This window comes from Sparus aurata, chromosome 15 (assembly GCF_900880675.1).
Source record: "Sparus aurata chromosome 15, fSpaAur1.1, whole genome shotgun sequence".
NCBI lineage: Eukaryota > Metazoa > Chordata > Actinopteri > Spariformes > Sparidae > Sparus > Sparus aurata.
This window is the reverse complement of record NC_044201.1, coordinates 9,942,792-9,962,882: the sequence shown is the minus strand read 5'-3', so window position 1 is coordinate 9,962,882 and position 20,091 is coordinate 9,942,792. Positions and strand designations below refer to the sequence as shown.

At 40.9% G+C, this 20,091-nt stretch overlaps 1 protein-coding gene across 7 annotated transcripts in view; it reads left to right on the top strand.

Annotated features, from left to right (window-relative positions):
* The window catches only part of eys (eyes shut homolog), a 313,003-nt gene that overhangs the window by 196,109 nt on the left and 96,803 nt on the right, over positions 1–20,091 (top strand). For all 7 annotated transcript variants that reach the window (XR_003986886.1, XM_030441358.1, XM_030441361.1 and 4 more), the window contains 4 exons: positions 2,526–2,647; positions 3,513–3,772; positions 17,621–17,717; positions 18,199–18,306. Coding sequence is in view for 6 of the 7 variants with exons in the window: in XM_030441358.1 (XP_030297218.1) it covers positions 2,526–2,647; positions 3,513–3,772; positions 17,621–17,717; positions 18,199–18,306 (587 nt within the window). In the remaining variant the exon portion in view is untranslated. The remainder of the gene's footprint in view (positions 1–2,525; positions 2,648–3,512; positions 3,773–17,620; positions 17,718–18,198; positions 18,307–20,091) is intronic.

The following is a 20,091-nucleotide window of genomic DNA, read 5'->3' as shown; positions in this document are numbered from 1 at the left end:
TTTCCGGGAACTAAATACTCCGATTTTCAAAGACAAAAGGACACTGCTTAAGAATAGAATATGGTATGATAATAAGGGATATAATCAAATTCAACCAATATTTTTCTAGTCCCACTGTTCCCAGGTTCACTGTTATATATTTTTTTTCCTCGACTCATTATTCAAATAGGGACAGTTTTTGGAACCCCCTTCACAGTCTTGTTTACAGAGCAGCCATTCCTCTCTTCTGAACACTGTGTCCCACAGAGCTTTCGCTTATTTTGGAGAATTGCGGTCCCTGAAGGTGACTTAGCAGCAAAAATGAGATTATGCTCTATTGCCAGGGGTAAGGAATTGGAGTCTCCTGGAGGTATCTAATTTATCATGAGATGACGGCATTTTTTCGGGCGCACAGTGTACAAATTATATCAGACAAAGTTTAACGGCTCCCCTCCAGTGTATGAAATACAGATTAGCATGCATTCAAGCAGCAGTGCCCAAGACCTTTAGACAGGAAGTTGGCAATAAGGAATCCTGAGAAACCCTTGACCATATGACTACCTTCATCCTGTATGCAAATAAAGGATTTAAATTACACCGCTACCTTGGAAGGTAATAGACAACAAACCATTAATCTCCCATGCCATGATTAATTATCATATTGCAGATTGCACTGATGAAAGGACAAGTGGTCCACCATCTGAAAGATACAAGGGTAGGAGCTATTTATGGATCTCTTTCTTCATTTACAGTAGGAACAGCATATTTATTGGTGGTGAAAAGAAGTAATCTATATCAAGCATACTTTAGATGTTTGAATGTCTGTGAGAAATCCTTTCCACACAGAGTATGCAGCCGTTGGTATTGTATGCTCGATAAAGGCCTGTGCCATATACCTTGAATGGCATGAAACAACCAGGCTTGCATATTATCCGGCAGGTGGGTGGGTGGTAGAAGGAATACATCTGCACAGCAGTAATGTGAAAATTCGAGACAAGCGTGACTCTTCCACAGTTTAAACAGATTTCGGCAGGAAAGATATTTTTTCGTGAGTGGGAGGTTTTATTCTGCAAGATTTTTGCGAAAACTGAGATGTATTTAATTAAGTATATTAAGTGCCGTGGTGTTTGTTCACCTAAAAATGTAACAGGTATAAATAAGGCAGGATGCTCTCTGACTGATCACCATTACATCTTAATTAACAGCTTTAACATGAAAAAAATGTATATTGTTGTAATTTTTGTGTGTATTGGTATCAGAGTTGGGTCAGATTACTTGAATCTGTTCCTGTATACAAATTACATGTCAGTGTCTGTAATTAGGTACATTAGCCATCGGATTACTAAAACATATTCTGAAAATGTCATCTAATCTGAATACATTTGGATCAAACATTACAAATATTGTACGTTTATACTAAATAAGAATTCTGTTTAATTCAGATTACCTCTACACTGAAAACTACCGTTGTTCTCTGTGAATTCTACAACATGTGGGATGCTGTTTGTTTTGTGTTAGATTTGGAGGACTTTGTTCTTATAATGCAGGAGGATAGGCTTCAGCTAATCTGCTTATTATTTTCATGATTGATCGTTTTGTCTATAGAATGTCAAAAATAGTGAAAATGCTCATTACAGTTTCCCAATAGGGTTTATTTTGTCCAATAAACAGTCCAAAACCCCAAAACTCTTCATTTACTCTTCATCAATTACAAAGGGTAAACTAGAAATGGTAAATGTTAAATATTTTCAGTAAATTTTTTCAAGCATCTTTAACTATTATCAAAAAAGTTGGCAACTGATTTTCTCCTCAATAAGCTAAATTGTAAGAAGACTAATCTACAAGAGAAGCACCTACTCAAAAGGTTCTTTTTCAATTTTCGAATAAACACCCATCATCACATTTAGAAAAAGAAAAACAATATATAAAATTTGTGCTTGAAAACATTGAAAAAGAAATTAAATTGGATTCAAAACTATTATCAGAAATAGTCTTGGTGCTCTGAGCTCCCAGTCGAGATAACTAGATGCACAGCAAACCGAGCTACCAACTAGCAAACAGCGGCTACAGTAAGAAGAATAAAGTGGTAACTGATGGTGCGCTGCCCCCCTTTTGTTTGGAGTATGAATTAGCCAGCCAAATCTGACATGTTGCACCTTTTTTAATGGGGATAAGTTTCACAGTCTATCTATTTGAACGATTTCATCAACAATGTAATAAAGCCATCTAACGATTATTTTCTTTTTCAATTAAACTCTTACTTACTTTTTGGATTAATTGATTTGGTTTGGTCTTCAAAATGTCACAGAATGGCAAATCTGCGTTTCCAAAAGCCCAAGATGACGTCCACAAATGTCTTGTTTTGTCCACAGCACCAAAGATATTCAGATTACTGTCAAATTTCAATTCACAGTACATGTTATCCCTTACTACCCAATCTGTATTTCTCCTATAAATACTAGCTGCCGGAAATGACTTCACCAAGATGTAAGGTGTCACTATATCTCAGCGTCATCCAGTAGCGTTTCCTTTCCTTTGTATTGCAGAGTTATGAGTGTGTGTGTCACCCCGGCTGGGAGGGGGAGTTCTGCCAACGAGAAATTGATGAATGTTTATCGCAGCCCTGCAAAAACAACGCCACCTGCACAGACCTTCTCAACAGCTACAAGTAGGTGTGCGCGCCGGCTCGAGGGCGCTGTCCTCACGAGGTGCATCAGTCACTTAATAAATGCAGAAAAGGGAAGCCGCTCAGAGACAGCAATATGTCCTTCCACCGGCAGCGGAGATAATGAATTGCAGATGGCAGGTAAAACAAATGAGTCAATCAATGGCTCACAGCATGAAAAGGTTTCAGGGGATCTGTGAATCATTGGAGGAAAAAGCTGGTGTATCTGCTTCAGCTAATGTCCTCCCCCCCCCTCCTCCCGCTCGCTGGGGAGACGTAAAACTGCTTCAGGTGGAAAAGTTGGAGGGTGAACGGCAAAGCAAGGTGGAGTGGTTCGTAGTGCTTGGGTACTCACTGCCACCAAGTGGAATATTCACCTGCCTTAAGAGCAGACACTTCAGGCTCTACGCACACTCTGCTTCCCTCTCTGTTTCTCTGTCTGTCTCGCACGCATACATTTCCATTTAATCCCCACTCAGCGCTCCAACTTCTTGTGTCCTACATTCAGCTGTCCAGAATGAAAAGCTGCTCTGACCAGCGGTTCAATTAACCTGTAAATTCCCTGCACACAGAGATCCAGCGGTGCAGTGCCAATAATACGCTGTAGCGCTGTAACACTGTGTACCTGTTTGCTGAGAAATGTGTCCTGCGGATCATTTGGATAAAAAAAAAAAAAAAAAAGCTGTATGCCATGTGGTGGTCTATTTGCGGCACACGCCGCAGTGACGCTGCTATATCCGTTTTTAGTGCATTGTCCCAGAGAGAGTGACACTCCTTACCCCTCAGAAAACGGTTTATTTATTTAGGAAGCGTTTTTAATGAATCCCACAATGACGGCGCCCGTATCTCCTCTCCCGCTGTATCCAAGGTGTTTGTGCTCACCGGGCTGGACAGGTGTGGACTGTGCAGAGGATGTGAATGAGTGTGATTCCGGGCCCTGTCTAAATGGAGCTCAGTGTCAGGAGTCAGACGTACCCGGGGAGTTCTCCTGCACCTGTCCCCCCTTCTTCAGCGGCCCCTTGTGCAACCAGCCTTATGACCCCTGCGACCCCCTCCACAATCCCTGCCTGAACAACTCCACCTGCCTGACACGCTCCAATGGAACAGCCTCCTGCAGATGCCCAGCTGGTGAGTGAACACACCGCCACAGCCTCATACTAACAGTACTTCTTTTTTTTTGCTCTTTTTGGGCCATTTTTTGAGTTTATCTACTAGGTTTTGTTCAATCGGTTACTATACGTAGACGAGAACTGAACAGAATCACATACAAATTCAGAACTCCAACATGCACATCATAGATCAAAAGGTGTGAGCAAAGAAGATGAAAAATAGTCCTGCCACAGTTTAAGAATCTTCTCTCTGAAATGTACGAGGTTTTCAAATAAAGGTTATCATAACAACGGAGACAATGAGCAATGTTTTCTTATGCATGAATCAGCTGTGCTCCTGACACCCCTGGAAATAAAAGAACATCGGTAGATGTTTTCCTACATTGGTCATTTAAAGTGTGCAAAAATCTTCTTTTTTTTCCTTCCTAACATTCCTACCTGATTGACTCATTCTAAAAAGCAACGTTACTATTTTCTGCTCCCATCAGGAGAGGACTGAACAATCCATGTATCTGGAAATTGGTCATTGGCTGGCCGTGGTTTAAAGGAGGTTTTCAGCATAATGATCAAATCTCCCCTTGCCAAAAAGTTTTGTCTTATTGACTGTAATATATTTCATGACTTCTTACTAAGACAGACAAGGATGACTTTTGGCCTTTTCACTGCTTGTAAGAAGAACTTTCCTGCTGCTTTATCTCAGTTGGACTTCTCCTGGTGACTTACAATAACCCAAACTAGTCAAATCCACGGTGAAACAGCTGCTGCTGCTGCTGTACCACATACTTGGCTGTATGCCCTCAGTGTGTGTGCATTACACACAGTGCTGCCCCGATATCATATGATGATTATTTATAGAAACAGTAACTTGCAGGACTGGGCCAAGACCCAGAGTGCTTCCTATCAGCCTCATGCGTATGTATCAGCTCTTTGTCATTGCAATCAATTCCTGATTAAATAGTTTTCTCTTTTGCATAATGCTGTTCCTTATTTTCCTTTGTCCAAACGATTCATCCATGTGAATCCATTGGCTCCCATCACCGTGCACTGTGTTTTGGTTACAGAACACATTAAGACCAGTCAGTGATACTTGTGAACATCGTGTTAAAGGATGTAAATGGGAATAAGCAAGATCTGATGTCACCAAAACATTAAAGGGATAGTTCGTTTTTTTTTAAGTGGGGTCATATAAAGTACATATCTATAGTCGATCTGTTTCATACTGTAATCACCGATCAGCGCAGCCTCAGTTTGGAGAAGCAGAGAGCCGCTCCAGCCCAGATGCTCAGCTTTGTACTGCAGTGAACGGGGTTCAGCAAGAAAGCGAAATTAACCACCTAAAACAAGGCTCACGTAAAAAAATCTATATAAGTTCAAGTGTACGTTGTATAGGTAAAACTCACACCGCTTAACATCACTGTCAGACCGCGCTTTCTTTTGGCACTACATTTTCTCAACCACAGAACCTTCGTATCCCTACGCATTAGCATAACTGGGCAACAGCTGATCTGCGAGCGGCGGCTGGACGAGAGGTTTACTTTCGATAAAAACGAAACTTAACTCTCCGTATCCTTCCGCATTAGCGCTCATGCGTAGGGATACGGGGGTTCTGCGGTTGAGAAAATGTAGTGCCAAAAGAAAGCGTGGTCTGACGGCGATGTAAAGCGGTGTGAATTTTACCTATACAACGTACACTTGAGCTGATATAGATTTTTTTTAGGTGAGCCTTGTTTTAGGTGGTTAATTTCGCTTTTTTGCTGAACCCCGTTTACTGCAGTACAAAGCTGAGCGTCTGGGCTGGAGTGGCTCTCTACTTCTCCAAACTGAGGCTGCGCTGATCGGTGATTACGGTAGGAAACAGATCGACTATAGATATGTACTTTATAAGACCCCACTTCAAAAAACCCGAACTATCCCTTTAAACACATTATTTTCAACTGATATTTACCTCCACCACGATAAAAAATCGACAGCGACAGAACCTTGCACCTGCCAACAGTGTGCAGTCGAGATAATGTGAATTCAGAAAGGAACCGACAGTGATCAGGTTTGATTGAATTAAAGATGGACTGCTGGGCCTTGGCGGAGGTATGCACTCCACTGAGTGCCATTTTCCTCTGACATCACACTCAGGGTAGGTTGCTCAAATGCCATACAGCAATGTTCAAGGGTCAATTCATATAAATGTTGGCAAATATCAAATCATTATTCTTTTACTGCTTCCTGATCGATTAACAAACTTAAAGACAATAGATAGTTTAATCTGGAGGACAAAAATGTCCACCATTGCTTTAAGATCTATTAATTATGTACATATAAGCTGATACAATTGCACAGTATCATTATTCCAACCTATATGAATTCAGTGGATTTACCTCCACTAACAAGAAGCCTACAATTGTGTGTATTGTGGCCACATCCTTTTTAATAACAAATCAGAAGCTTAGCAATTATATATGATATAATGTTCAACATTCAAACTTATCAGTGAGCAGGTTCAGATGGTATAGGGTTCTGCTGTACCTAATGGCTTTATCAGTGCAGAGATGAAAAGATGTTGCCAGATATAAATAGAGCGACTGGGTTCGTTTCAGAAGGCTTCCTTGGAGAGGAATGGGAAATTAGGTGCTGGCTGCATATATTACACCAAGAGCTTTGCGTGGGCTTGGTCGTTTTCACTTCACACAAGCATTGTGACTCACTACTGTCATTATTATTCACCATAAATCCATCCTACATAGCTACTACACAACAAACCATGAGCTGTTATACAATCTGTGGTTTGATTCCAGTGCAGCAATATTACAGACTTGTTATTTACCATTCAGTGTAGGTTATTTGTCAAGGAAATTGTGTAGGCCTCACTTTATTCCCCTCGCCTAATTAAATTGGAATGTGTCTGCCAGTGCCTGCCAGATTTACTGCCATAAACAAATCTCATCCCACACACTCGAGATGGACACCTCACAGTAAACATTATCAAGGTTAACTTGTTATGAAGTCAACAGCAATTAGCCATTTTGTCCATGGCTTTTAGATGTGCTTATTTGCTGTCTTGCATGCTGTATGCTTGATGGGGAGGGTAGGAAAATGAACTGAATTAAAGTTATAGGGCTTGATGCATTAATATGACACGAGGTGGTAAAGACCTTGGGAGTAATCGGCCTAAAACAAAGTATGGCTTACAGTATGTACTGCACAAGCCCATGTGCACAACAAACCTGCATTAAAAATTAAAAACCTCTCATTTGCGTTTTGAAGCCAAACCTTGAGAAATGAAATGGAAACATTGCAGCTCCAGCCCTCAATTGTTGGCCTAAATACCTTCCAACTGAACTGCGGCTCAGTTGTATCAGCATGGTCCACATTCAGATAGAGACAGTGTGTGCTCTTGTACGTGGGCACAGTTTGAAATCATGGCAGCTGCACCATGGTAAAACATGCCTCGGGGTAGACATGAAGGTTTGTGCTGTTAACGAGGATGTATTAAGGAATCGGTTGTCTAGACTTGTGGGGTGTATGTGCAGTTAGAGGGGGTTATTGAAGGGCAGTCCAAGCTTAGAGCTCATTCTCCTTGACATGATGACGTCATGGATCGTTTGAACAATGAACATGTTGAGGTGATGAGGGGACAGTGGGCCAGCTATACAGTCAGCCAATCAGTGAAGTGGTTTTATGTATATTATATACAGTATATATCTATGCTATTGACTGTTACTAAATGTCGTTACCATATTTATCATAAAAAAACATATATAAGAATATATATGTTTAAGATAATGTAGTGTTATTTAGGCATCCACCAGACACAATCTGCAAATGTCTGAATCCACAAATCTTTGTCATAATTCTTTAGAAAAACTACATTAAAGCTTTGGTTGGTAAATTATTGTTGATATATTTGTAGAGAACTGCAAACATCTGGACAGGAATCAATAAATCAAACACCTTTGCCAAAACCAGAAAGAAATCCTGTGTATTTGGCTGTCACAGGCCTCTAAAAAGCCCATCCAGTCGCATCATGCGGCACATATGTAACAATTGGACAGGTTACCTGTGGGATAGTTGCACCATTGGAATGGAAGAGGAAGCCAAAAATGGACCAATGCTAAAACACTAGCTTGACAGCGTTGATCGCTGTCAAGAGCTATATTTGTTTACGTTCATCACAATAATGTTAAGTTAAAGCTTCTTACATGTGAGTGAGACATGATGTTGTTGGATATGGTTAGCGATGACAACAATGTGCTCCGCTGACGGTACACCGCCTCTGAGCAGGCTGTTCAGTAGATAAACCAGCAGCCCAAAGCACGTTTATTATGTGCTGTTACATTATTCATGGATTTTTCTAATTCTCAGATTTTCATTAAGCTTCACTGTTTTTATTTCCGTTTGAATATGATTTTATTTGTAATTTCATTCATGTCTTGTGTTTAGATTCTAGCTACATGATACTTTTTAGCTTGTTGTTGTCATTAAATGAAGAGGTTGTGGCATCTGCTGCCAGGATACCCAGGAGACAACAGTAATACGCTGATAGTTGATAGTCACTGTCAAACTATTGTGACCAGTATTATACATAATAGTATAAAACTACCTAGTGGCAGTGTAAGGGTTTTTTTTTTTGGGGGGGGGGGGGGGTTATGAAAGCTACACTCTTACAGTTGGTTTAATGATCATTTTTCTCAACTTAAGCCTGCTATGCCACATGTGTTACATAGCTACGTGTGTGGTCATACAGGAGTTTTCCCAAGGCAGAGCACTAGACTGTATCAGTCTCACAAAAAGGGCGATGTGGCAGCTTTTCTATTCAACAGCTATATGGGAGCTAAAAGGCAGCCATTAGGAGGTGCCTACTGGGAGAAGCATTAAAGGGATTTGTAAAACACAGACACAATGGAAATGAGTTTTGTCTACAAAGGTACGCTGTGAGAACCTGCGGGCCAGAATAAAACCAGAGCCAGCTGAAAGAATCTTCTTAAAAGCAAAACATAAGGCGGAGGTAGTTATCCTCTACTGATTGTAGAGGGCTCCTGTAGGAAGTTTTTGTTCTTCCTAGCAGTGTCTCTCCGCCGAGGCTCTGGCCAGGAGGCCTAAGTCATCTTGCCTGACCAGCACAGATGTTCCACTTTCCTCTTAATGAGGGGCCTCAGCAGGGAGTGCCAAACCTGATAGAAGAGCAACCTGAAAATGGGAGAGTTAGGGTAGAGGTTGGGGTGAGGGTTACTGGCCGACAACCACAACAAATGAAACAAACACACATAGCATCACTCAACACGGATTACGGAACAAGGCAGAGTTGCATCAGATTCTCCGACTTGTACACAATGCGCCAGGCTCGGGTGTCCTTGCTCCGTTTGCTGAAGCGTTTGCTCTTCTAGTACAAAAAGATTGCAGAATAAATAAAATCAACGTCAAGGCTGAACTGTTTCAACTACAGCAACCACTAGTCCTGGAAACACAAAGGACTGTCTGAGGGTTTTTACAATGCAGCGCTACAAAACACTACAAAACTCCTGCAGGGTTTTATCTGAGCAGTGGTAAAATATTCTCACGTGGTCAGAACTGAGGTTACCGTAAAACTGAATCCAAAAAATATGGTAATTCAATTGAAACATGCAAGCTAAACAGATGAAGACAGTATGAGAGATAGATAGATATGTGTATTTCCATAATAGAAAGAACACTCTGTGTCTGTGTCGAGTGTTTTACATTTATTAAAGACCTAATGATATGCTACGTATTTTCATTAGAATGTGCCTTTGCCCATTATCACCTTCTCATGGGTTGGCATATTTAGGAGTTAAAAGTGAGCTATGTGAGAATGGGACAATGTGATCGCCTCTGGTCTGTTGCGCAAAGTGGAGCGCTATGATTCTTGCAGTGCAGCGAATTAATTCAGAGGCATTGTGTGGTCCCTTTACATTGCAAAAACCATTTGGTCTCCATGGCTCGGAATATCCCCAGAGGTGTTCCTGGCCAGATGGAGAACAAACCCCTTTATTTGCATGGCATGCTACACTAGCCTTCACCTTCCACAAGATTGAGATTGTGTCCTACCAAACAGTTGGTTAATGAGCTACTGTGAAGCTGTGCCAACAAGAGAACTGACACATACTTAATATGATATTGAAAAAGATGTGTTGAGAACATGTGTTGCCAAAGATGTGTTGAAAAAGTCCATCCTCGCTGCATTCATTTTAAGTGATTATTCTTTTTTTATGGAGGAGCGAGACAATATGACTTATAGTGGATGTGCATCTCAATTTATTAACCAGATGCCCGGGCAGATGTATGTGAATATCACGGAGCACTCAGCACTGTATGGTGTTATTAAACATAATGCACTTTTGGGCCATCACTGCTAAATATATACCCCCAATCAACTTAACTTTATTTCGAGGGGGTTTTATGATGTGCCATCCTATCCCATAGTTATAGGATAGTGTCACACTGACCCCAAACGCCAAAATAAATGCGAGAAAATTATGTTTCTGCAAACCATGGATACGTTGAAAGTTTATGTTTCTTTATGTTTAAATGATCTAGCTTTGTTGATACTAACATGGCCTGAAAATGCTGCAGTGTCTTGATTAAAAAATGTCCAGCAGTTTCATGTTTACAAATGTTGAAACTGCGTGCCCCTTTGTTAAAGATGTTTCACGCTTATAAATGGTTAAATGCAATACCGAATGGCAGTCTCTGGCTGTGCAGCTAAAAGTTAAAATATGATACGACACATTTTAACGTATCTTTGGTTTGCTGAAATGTTAAATGCTGACATTTTTATTCTGACGTCCGGTGTCCACGCTCAGACAGTTCCAGAATCCATAATAACGTCTTTAACTACTGTAATTAAAGATATTACGAAGACAAACCTCCAAGTAAACATGAATAATGACATGAGGCGGTCAATGACTGTGTTGTAATTTAAGCAAATTCAAGCTCATCATGTAAACAGCAGCACCATTTCTGGAAGCTATGGAGTATCTGGTCTATTATTCTGAAAGTGAGTCAACAAAATATTAAAATGTAGCAGGTGTTCAGTCTCAGTGTGAGAGCTCGCCCCTTCAGTGAGCAAAGGTCTCGGCACGCTACTGATATTCTATTGCTGAGGGCAAGAGGTGCTTCTTTTCTTCCATTTTCCCTTTGAGACCTCTTTTTCAAGCCCGAACAACAGCTGCATTCGAGAAGGGCAAAAACAGGCATTAATGAGCACAGTGGTATCAGTGGTGTTCTTCATAAAAATTCTCAGTCATCAGTAGCTTCTAACATATTGGTGTTTAACCCCTGAATGCATCCCAGCAGGTAAAAAAAAAATACCCAAATGGTCTCTATGTAACTCCGTGGAGACTGAACACACTGCCGCCAGGATATCCTCATTTTATGAGGCGTAGGTTTTAGTTCTTAAAAGTGGAGGGACACGATGAGGTCAAGGAGCTGAGTGTACAGTGTATGACTGTATGGTTATACGGACTTAAAATGCATATTGTTTAATGTTCTTTTAAATATGCGTGTTTTTTCATTTTTTTTCTGCAACCGTTTGGTGATTGCTGTTGGCAAAGTTGCCTGGAAATGTAGAGCTCCGGCAGGCTCCACCAATCAAACGGCTAAAGGCAGCCCGTGTGACACCTGACAGGTCAGACTCGCAGCAAAAAAAAAAAAAACAGCCATCAAAGTGCTCACTACGTCTCATGAAGCTTCTTGCTGTAAGCACGGGGTAACAGCCGAGGGCGACCTAGATGAGTGCATCTGCATTTGTATCAAGTCGGAGTGCTACTTTCACTTTGATTATGACAGCGGGGCGGTAGAGGACGCAGCTAAGAGAGGACGTAGTGATTTTCCCCGGATTTTTGTTATTGGCAGAAGTGTCTTGTTCTTCTGGTGAGAATGTAAGCAGGCAAATGCGCAGAAGCAGAGCAACGTTGGCAGCTTATTCGGGAGTCCTCTCTTTTTTTTGTGTGTCATCTGTCGGGGGCAAGACCACTGTTTGCTCACATTTTGTCCCTCGTTTGTTCTGCCAACTGCTAAAAAGACATCTTAGACTTTGTTTTGTCATGTGGCAGACGAGGTGATAGCCTTCATACTCAGACATACGGACCAGCAAACCAAAACACCAAACAGCAAGCTGGGGCGGCTGCTGCTGATTCACAGTGGGATCAGCGGTACTTGTGACCCTTTCATATTGCTAATTGCCCTTAATTAATTTGCTAAGAAAAACATTTCTTAGTGGATCTTTTAGATTCACAGCGCGGTCGGGTCTTTCTTTCATCCTACAGAGTACAGATTGTAATTGCAGAGCTATAGAGACAAGGTTATTAAGTGTGAATGATATATGAGATGGACGCAGCTGGAGCCAACTCAAGTATTTCCATTATTTTAGGTCATTTAGCGGAGGTGGCAGTCTTTATCTCAGACCTCTTATTTAACACACCGACACAGCACCTCTTATCACTTATTCTCTTTTGAACATTGTGTAGATTGCCGGTTTTATGATAGCATACTTGAACTAGAAGAAAACACTCAAAATGTCAAAGTTGAAATAAGAAATAATGCGTTCTGAACATTCAAGACCAAACTATGCAATAGCTAAATTAACAAAAGACACTTCATTAAGCAGTGTAGTTATTCAACATCCTATAAAGTGTAGTACAGCTAAACATACCCACTGTTGAAACAAAGCCATAGTGTGCCATTTGCAAACCAGCTAAGGTCAGGTGTTTACCGTAAGCATCTTGGAAACCAGAGAACGGCTGTGTTTAGGCACTTGCACGCCGCTGTAAGAGTAAAGCGTCCTCATTTACACGTAGCATATAAAAATAGGCCCTGCTCTGTCGCAGCTGTGCAGTAAACAAATTTTAAATAAACTCGGTGTTTAATCATTTTGTGACTTCATTAGCGGCGTTGAAGAGGTGGTCCAGGTGTGAGGCAGCGAGGTAGACTGGCTGCAGCGGCTGGTGTTTACCATGTAAAACAGATTTCTATTCTTAACCCACTTATTCAAGTAACCCAGTTTTTTGGTCAGCGCATCTGAAGGACTCACAAGAGTGCTGTACTCCTTTTTGTTTTTTGGCCCTTTCATGGCTCTGTTGACAGGGAATATGGAGATATGACAGGAAATGGTATTAGAGAGAGGGGGTAGGACTCGAACCCTGGTCCGCTGCAGTGAGGACAAATCCTCTGTACATGGGTCACACAATATACCAATTGAGCTCCTGGGGCACCAAGAGTGCTGTACTCCTTGATTGACACAGCCGCGATAACCAATATGATATATGTTTTGTCTGCCCATTTATATTTGTGTTTAATTGCCTAGCATTAATCGTTTGATTGCACAGGACTGACGTCGTGTCTACCTGTGTCAGACGTGTCTGTTCTTACAAAGTTATCATACCAGATTTTTTAGAATGAACTGCATGTGAATAATGAAACGGAACATCCCAAAACAAAGCAAAATGTATAGCAACACTCCATCAAATCCCTCTCCGTGCAGTGATGCATCGCTGTTGCCACGTTCTTTTTCCTTTTGCCCTTTTTCGCTTTCCGTGCGATTTCAGTCTGCCACAATGCTGGCACATTTTTCATTTCCACAAAAAATTCATGGCAAGCACATACACTACTGTAAGCCTTAAGAGTATCATCAATTTCCCCTTGTATTATGAGAAAAGTTCCTGCTCAGTCGTAGACAGGGGCGTATGGTTTTTGCTGACAGGCCTCTCGGGGACCGCAAAACAAAGGCATCACAGATATGAAATCTCTCTAGGTTCCAGTGTTAATTTACTTTTTTTATTGATGTAGTGTAGTTATTTAAGGTAGTCAAGTTGTAGAGTTTTTTTTATATTTGGTCTCACATTATGAGATATCTTAGTGCCAGGTTGACAAATTGGCGTGTGGGCATCACGAGATGAAAGTAGGAGTTGAAAATAGAAAATGTTTCACCTCCCGGTATTTTAGATGCGCTCACTACATTTCATAGCTACCCTGCTCTGTGACAATTTGACGGAAACACACTGCATGCAAGCATAAATCAGCACAACTTCAGCTGTCACTTTGCATGACCATAACCATGCTAATGACATTGCCTGTAGGATAAATTCAACACTTTTAAACCCGACGTCGGCAGTGACATCTACGTCACAGTCATCAAGAGAGAAGTATATTTAGTTCAACAAAATTGTATATTGTATGTATGTATTGTATTGTATGTATTGTATATTACTCTCTGCTCTCAATAGAACATTTGTGGGGACGGTCTTAACTATGCATGAGGAGTGCTCGCATTATGTACACCAGTTCATGTGTGGAACATGTCGTAAATTGCGCATTGCTTTTGTGCAAAAGCATCATTGATATATCTTAGACTAACTTAAAGACAGGAAAAGCGAGGAAAACACCCATTAATCAGTCCAATTTGAGCACAATTTGATCTGTAATGCTAGATCTGTCTACCTTTTTGTGTGCAAAAGGCAAAAATGTGTATATATCACATATTACAGTCAAAAACAGACACATTAAAACACATTAACTTTTGCACATAATAGGAGCTAGATCAAATCGAGCACATGGTACTGTGTGTGACTACTAAAACATTAGTTAACACACTTAGACCTGGAGGGATAGTGGTGAACCATCATCTTGATCACCATGACTACCATGATCTCTTAAACGTTTGGTGAAATCAAATCGTAAAAAAAAATCAAGAGTAGAACTCAAGGCCATGTTGAATGGTGAAAGTAATCAGAACAGAACAATTTAAGACACTAATCTATAATAGAACAGCTGAACAACCATTTGACAACAACTCAACACAGTTAGACTGAAAGGAAAATTGCATTGAAGCTTGTAGTTTCGTCATGGAAATCGCACACAGCTTAAGTTATGTTATCAGTTAGGACTGACATTTGATCTACTGTGACACAGACTCCACAGACAAAGACCATAATCTATATTGCACAAGCTGTGGATCATTTTTTACTGAGCTGCCTCTGAGAAATTCTTACATCAGTCTGACAGCAGCTTTGATAAGAACACTACTGTATCAGTCCAAACCAAATTCATACTGTTAAAATGAAGACATCGCTTATATTTCAATTGAGACGTCCATCAAAGTTAGCTCACTATCCACGCGGGATTACCCACAATTTCTTCTCCTCGGAGACATACACTGGCAGGAGCAGTGATCGCACACCGCAAGCCCCAGCCAGATGATGGAATGACTACGTGAGGATGCGCCTTGGGTATCCCTCTCTGTGCTCTGTCAAAGAGAAGCCTCCAGTCACTGCTAGTGGCAGAAGATGCATTACGTTGTGGTGACATTCGAAATAGTCCCTGAGGTGCTCCGCCATTGCTTTGACTGACAGACCAGCTTGGGAAACCTGTGCCGTCCCATAATTCACCGGGTGCTCGGTGCTCTCTGTGGTCTCGCGGATTCCCTCTCATTCTCGAAACGTCCCAGGATGCACAGGGCTGCTTGGCCGTCGCCATTTTTCATTACCGTCGCCGAGTTGGACCGAAAACACGTCTTTCTTTAAAAAACATAAATGATATACACTTCAGTTTTATTCGGCTGATTAAAGATGCGCAGTGAGGGTTTGCTCAGAGAGCATTTTTTATTGAACAACACTTAATAATCAACAGAACTGAGCCTCATCTGGCTGAAAAGCAGAACCCACAAATAATTGATTACAATTGCTGCATCTATCTGCACTGAGAAATGTCTGGTCTATTTAACGTTCTGCCATCTGGTTCACAGTTGATTTTTAAAGCACTGAAAATAGAGAAATTGTTGTTGCCATCAGAGGCTATTGTATACATTTAGACCTTGAGAAATGTACATGGTATGGATCATGTAGTAATTAAAAGGTTTGTATACATTAATACACATGCATCCATGTTTCTTTAGTAAGATATGATAGAGGATATATCTCATTTAACCCATCCTTGAGGTTCATTCCTCATGGTCTTGTCTCACAATAACTTTCGAAGCTCATCATTGTTAATACGATCACTTCTCTGAGATTTATACTGACACGAGCCCGAAACCATTATAGTTGAAATATATATTTAACTCCAACTTGAAGCAGTGGGAGTGAATGTAATGAGACAAGGACACAATAACAGAACTCATTATAAGCTAGTTTTATAAACACTTTGTTATATGCTTGTATCGCCTTTAATTATGCGTGGCAGATGGTGCTCTGCAGGGAAAAGACAATACTAGTCTTTGGACGTCTTCGCTCAGGGTCTGATGGCAGAGTTTTCACAGGGAATGGTGTGTTTGTATTATCACTCACACCACTACAGTGTAAATGCAGTGCAGAAAACAGTTGGAGAAAGCAGGAGATTAGTGGCATCGAGGCAAAGGATAGACATAAAGAATCACTAATCTAGGTTTAATTTATTACCCTGTTTATCGTGGATGTTCAGGTCTGAATGTCACTGTTACTTTATTAGATCTGAATCAGAGCTCTTTTATATTTAAGATTTGTTTTTCTGAAATGCACAGTTTTTATTTAAAAGAGGGAAATGAAATTCAGACCAGGTGAATTAATAGACTGTTTTCAGAGCTCTGCCCCCTCAAGTGGTTGCCAGTTTGTTGCACCAGCTAACACTGCTAACGCAAGCGAGCAAGCGTTAAGGTTGCTTACACTAGATAGCTAACCTTGATGTAGCTAACATTTCCGTTACTAACGCTAGCGAGCTTATGTTAGGGCAGTACCATATGCGGGGCACCTGCTGTAGAACTTTTTTTTTTTTTAACTGGCAACTGAAAAGACCCTTGATTGCTGATGAAACACAGACACCAAGTGATACCAACGGGGTTATACTATTTGCTCTCCAACCTTGTTAGAAGCTGAAACCAAATGTCAGACTTCTAGCAGTAAACAAATCAATCATTTAGGACCCAACAACATTTTTTAGAATAATTAACTCACCATCATAAAAATGTTTTTAAGGAATAGAGACTTTTTTTTTTTTTTTACTTTTCTACATGCTCTGTAGATGTGTTATTTAAAAAAAAAAGATTTGTCTACTTGTTATGTTAAATGTTATCATTATGACCTTGTTTTTGCACTTTGAAGTTGTTGCAAGTCAAAAAAACCCTCATCTGGGACCATTGATCGGGGGGTTTTTGACTTGAAAACGTTCAGAACCCCTGACATAGCCCGTAGTGATTCAATTTCACCATCAAGTTTCAGTTTCTTGGGAAAATTCAAATCATCATGACCAGTTTTTGCCTCAACACAAATGTGCATTAAGGGTTAATTTATTCTTTTTTTATTCATTCGTTCCTTTGAACTCCATCAAACTAAGTCGTTCAGTTGGACATGGTCAGCAGAAACCCCGTCCAATGGACCGGAGGAGGCGCAAGAGAATTACCTCTGACAGGCGGAACACTGCGAGCTCCCAGGCTGCCTTCAAAAGTACAACAAAACATCCATGCTGATCTGCTTAGCCATCCTGCCCCTCAACCCCCTAATGTAAAAGGGCAAAAGAGCTCCTGGGCTTAGGCTCTCCCTCTTACCCTAACTTAACAAGATGTCCCCGTACTCGCTCGCTTTCTCTTTCTCTCTCTCACACACAAACGCACACACACACACACTTACAATGTGCACACACAGGCACACACCTCCCAAACCCCCAAACCACTAACCCTCAGACCAATCTGTCTGTGGCACTAAAGTATTATTAGACTTACACACTCTCAAAGGGGAAACAGTGAGTGCTGAGAGCTGGAAGATGAGATATGCTACAGGGGCTACTAGTTCCATTAAAATGGCATTCACTGGGGCCTTTGTTATCATCGGCCCTGACGTTTTCAGGATGTGGTGGGGCTTGCCGATCCATGACCATCTCATCTATCTTTCAGGATTTGAAGGAAGTCGGTGTGAAATTGACACCAATGAGTGTAGTTCAAATCCGTGCCAGAACCAGGGCGACTGTGTGGACCGGGTCAACAGCTACAGGTAAAAAGAGCGTTATCCATAACCATCTTTTTCATTTCCAGAGAGTCACGAAAATGTCAGTTGCGCTGATGGACTTTAAACATAAGCAAATCCGGAGTGTCAGAACCAGTAAGCGTCATCCGTGCGCAGGTTTCAGACCATTATGCTTTCATTTTGATGTCGATTACCCTGAGTTAATAGATTTGTTCTGAGCTCATGCCCTTTTTTAAATGTATTTTTAATGGATTTAGTGCTGTAGCATTTCAGGTTGAAATTAGGTCGAATTGTCATGCCAGCTTTGGTTTTTAGTTAAGGAGCCCAAACCCAGGGCCTTCATGTTAAATGCCTGTATGTGCAATCACGCTAAATATGATGCGTAATTAATATCATTAAACTTGTAATGATTTTTGCTCATTCCGTGCAATAGGCCAGTGGGAAACAGATAGATCTTCTTTTTCCCATCTGAGACAAAATATCAATATTAATGATTTCTCTCTTCCAGCTGTGATTGTAAGATGGGATTTTCTGGCCTTCGCTGTGAGGAAGACATCAATGAGTGCGCCTCGAGCCCCTGCCGCAACACCGGCGTTTGTCAAGACCTCGTGAACAAGTAAGCGTAAATGTATACTGCTTTTATTCCTTTTTTCATTGTGCGCATTAAAATAAAAATTAAAAAACAACAACACATTTGCCGTAATGGCCAGGCAGAATTAATTTCCTGAGTCTGATTTGAAAGCCAAATGAACAAAGCACATTCAAAGAAAAACACGGGAGGCGGCGGTGCTCCGCTTCAAAGTGTTCTGGTTTATATAACTAGTCCGTCTTCATCCTTGACACATATAAGCTGCAAGTCTAAAGACAAGAGAGCGAATTCAGCAGGAGCACATCATGTATCTAGATTGGGCTTTACTCCACTGGTGCTTCTCTCTGCTGTGCTTAATGGGAGCCCCGGGGCTTCCAGGCTTAGTCGGACAGATGGGTAGAGAAGTCCCAGGGCCAATTTGAGTCCTAAATGGTTTGTCTCCAGTTTGTCTCCCGTCATGATTTCCCTCCCATGTGACCTGGCCCCGCTCAGAGCGCTCTCCCTGATTGCACAGTCCAGGGAGTTCACATCAGGTGTGCTTTAACCCCGCTGCCCACCGCAAACAATTGCGCGCTGCTATCTCCTACACTGCTGTCTCAGTCGCCATGACCCAGGAAGTCCATCTCTACCCCGACGAGGAATCCATATGCCCCCGCTGTCTTATCTTTACCCTTATTTTTTCTGAAAAAACTTTAAAGATAAATAGAACAAACATGTTCTGAATGTGTTACTTATGTCTCATACCAGTCCAGCCTTGGAACACTGGAATTTACATAACAGAAAACATGACAGTAAAAGCCGTTTAGCATATTACGGATATGTTATGTGATGTAACTGATTTACTGATGAAAAATTATATTTGACTAATCAGAAGATGTAGTTTAAATTTGAGCACAGAGGTGCCTAATGGCATGTTTTCTTATTATCTCGCTGACAAGCAGGATAACGATCTCCTCTGAGGCGTGTGGTCAGGGGATATTAGACCCTACCGACAGCCACGGAGAGGAATTTGAATTGAGTAAACCGCATTATTGGACAGGTTAAGCTCTTCCCGTCAGTAATAAGTCTTCAAACACAGTTTGAATTAAGTTACATGCGGCGAGGCTTAATTACTGTCATAGTGTTGGTTTTTGTGTGAGGAGCTGCCCGGTCAGTTTGAGAACGGAAAACCACGCTGTGACAGTCCTTAGAAAAGGCTTAAATTGTTTTTAATTCATTTTCACAAATAAATATGAGTCCTCATAAATCACTGAATAGTTTTACATTTGGATTTGTGAGCTGTCAAATGCCGCAAGCATTTGATCTAATTTAATTTCACCATCTCATCTAATTTCTTTATTGTTAAAACGAGTCCAGCTCTCTATAGCATTAAAGTGTTATTTCTGACACAAATCTTTAAACCTACAACTGAACCTACTACAGTCCTTTTACTTCATACTTGCATCCATCTGTTGTAATGTAGATTAATTTGGCTAACTAAAAAAACATATTCCAACATGAAACGTGCCTTTGACAAGATCATACATATAGCCCACCTGTATACCCACCTGCACTGCTCAAATTATACAAACTTTACTTGTCCAGAATTCCGTTTTACATTTGGATAAAAGGTGTTTACATTTTCATCAATGTCTCAGGGAATAACGCATTGCATTAACAGAAATGTTAATGAGCAGAGAAAGATCTTCATTGGCTGATCATTTGTTCTGCCTAAACAAACCAAATAAACAAATTCTCTTTCTTTTCATGACTGAATAAACTGAATACACAAACTGACAATACAATTTCTGTTTGTATTTGGCGGACCCCGCC